General features: G+C 34.0%; 1 protein-coding gene across 1 annotated transcript; it reads left to right on the forward strand.

The window, feature by feature from the left end:
• Window positions 1–883: 883 nt before the first annotated feature.
• On the forward strand, window positions 884–1621 carry LOC107687351 (protein-lysine methyltransferase METTL21D-like; the record flags this gene model as incomplete). Its single annotated transcript, XM_016484629.1, has 2 exons — window positions 884–1281; window positions 1466–1621. Coding segments are annotated over exons 1-2 (458 nt in total), but the record flags the coding sequence as incomplete, so codon positions are not given.
• Between the last annotated feature and the right edge of the window lie 347 nt (window positions 1622–1968).

Genomic DNA, 1968 nt, shown 5'->3' on the forward strand with positions numbered 1-1968 from the left:
CACCTCGCTTTTTCAGACCGATGAGCTTTGTAAAAATCGACGCGTTTCAAAAAGGCGGGGCATAGAGGAGAAACAATAATGTACAGTATGTGGAAAATAATGTTTTTTAAACTTTAAACCGCATAAACACATTTCATTACACCAAATACACAAAATAATGTTCTTTTTAGCAGCATCATATGACCCCTTTAAGCAATAAAACCTGTATGAATGAGTCTGCTCTTCCATCTAGTGGCTTTATATAAAACTACAATATATCGAAGAACAGCAACAACAAATCCATACATCATAATTTACAGCAATCACAAAACCGTGCATACGTCACGTACGTGTCACAAATACGTATTAACATTGTGGTACGTATTAAAACTCTCATCTGCAGCTTTGGAAGCTTTGTATTAAAATCACTAACTTGCAGCAGACTAGCCTAGTTTTTATGTTAGTCTGCAAATTATCTGCGACTACTGATCAAGCATTTCGGGAAATTGTATACGCCACTGAACTCAATAAATTTTAATTTGGTCCATCTGTTGTTTGCGGAGATTATAAACTTAAATGTAAATAAACTTTAATTTGGTCCATCTGTTGTTTGCGGAGATTATAAGCTTAAATGTAACAATAATAAACAATAAAAAAAAATACTCTGATAAAGAATAACACGGTAGATAAGCCAATATTTGTACAAATAGCATAATTCTAACGAACCAAATTAGAGTCGACTGACTTACTACAATTGCATTTTATAGCAAATGGCTTCCAAAAACTAACTAGGTCAATTTTCTTTTATTTTCATGTTGGATATTTGTTTTATCTCAAGTAAAATACTACCAGACTACAAATGAAAATAAATAAATAAAAACACTTAAAATATTTTCTAAAATACCCAACATTACATAAACACTCATACCAGTATTATGAGTCCATTCTATCTTTTAGTAGGAAGAACAACAAAAAAAAGCGCGAATCAGATGTCACGCAGATGCGTGACGTAGAATGTTCAGTGTTCAGCGAGCTAAGAAAGAACATGGCGACTGATGAGGATTCGGAAGATTATTTTGTTCGAGAAATAGAGAAAAATGACGGGTCTGTTTTAAGAATGTATCAGTGCAGCAAAGGGGACGTGGGCTGTGTAGTATGGGACGCTGCTATTGTCCTGTCAAAATACCTCGAAACGGAACAATTTTGCTGTGTTCAGTCTGGTGTTAGTACGTGGTCCTCTAAGAACATTGTTGAACTGGGCGCAGGAACAGGACTCGTGAGTCTCGTGGCTGCAACTCTGGGGTGAGTTATGAATGCTGTGCCCTATGAACTCCTCTATTAAATTAAAACCGATAAGATGTATATATGGCCATAATAAACAACTTAAGAAAATGTGTATTCTGTAGGATTTTGATGAATTCCTCTTAATAAATATTATTCATAAATGTGGTTGATTTAAAAGTATTTTAATAATGTGCACCCATAGGGCAAATGTCACAGTGACAGATCTGGAAGACCTGCAGCTTCTCCTTCAACTAAACATTAGGAAAAATCAGCATCTCATCCATACAGGCTCAATCACAGCCAAGGTACTGAAATGGTTTGTACTACATTTTATCCTACAGGATCTTTTTTGGAAGGGGTGTGTTTCCTTTCTTATAAAAAAAAAAAATATATATATATATATATATATATTAAAGTTTTCCTCCAGTGTGTTGTCGCCACATTATAGCTACCATGATAATAGTTCACCCAAAAATGAAAATTCGGTCATCATTTACTCTTCTTTATATTTTCCTAACCTGTATGATTTGCTTTCTACAGTGGAACAAAAATATCTTTGTACAATTTAAGTTATGGTAACACTTTAGAATAGGGAACACATTCACTATTCTCTCAATAAACTCATCATTTGCTGCATATTAAAGGGGTCATATGATGCTATTTTAAAGATCATTATTTGGTGTAACAGAATATGTTGACATGCTT

This window comes from Sinocyclocheilus anshuiensis, unplaced genomic scaffold (genome assembly GCF_001515605.1).
Source record: "Sinocyclocheilus anshuiensis isolate Anshui unplaced genomic scaffold, SAMN03320099.WGS_v1.1 scaffold11484, whole genome shotgun sequence".
Classification (NCBI taxonomy): Eukaryota; Metazoa; Chordata; class Actinopteri; order Cypriniformes; family Cyprinidae; genus Sinocyclocheilus; species Sinocyclocheilus anshuiensis.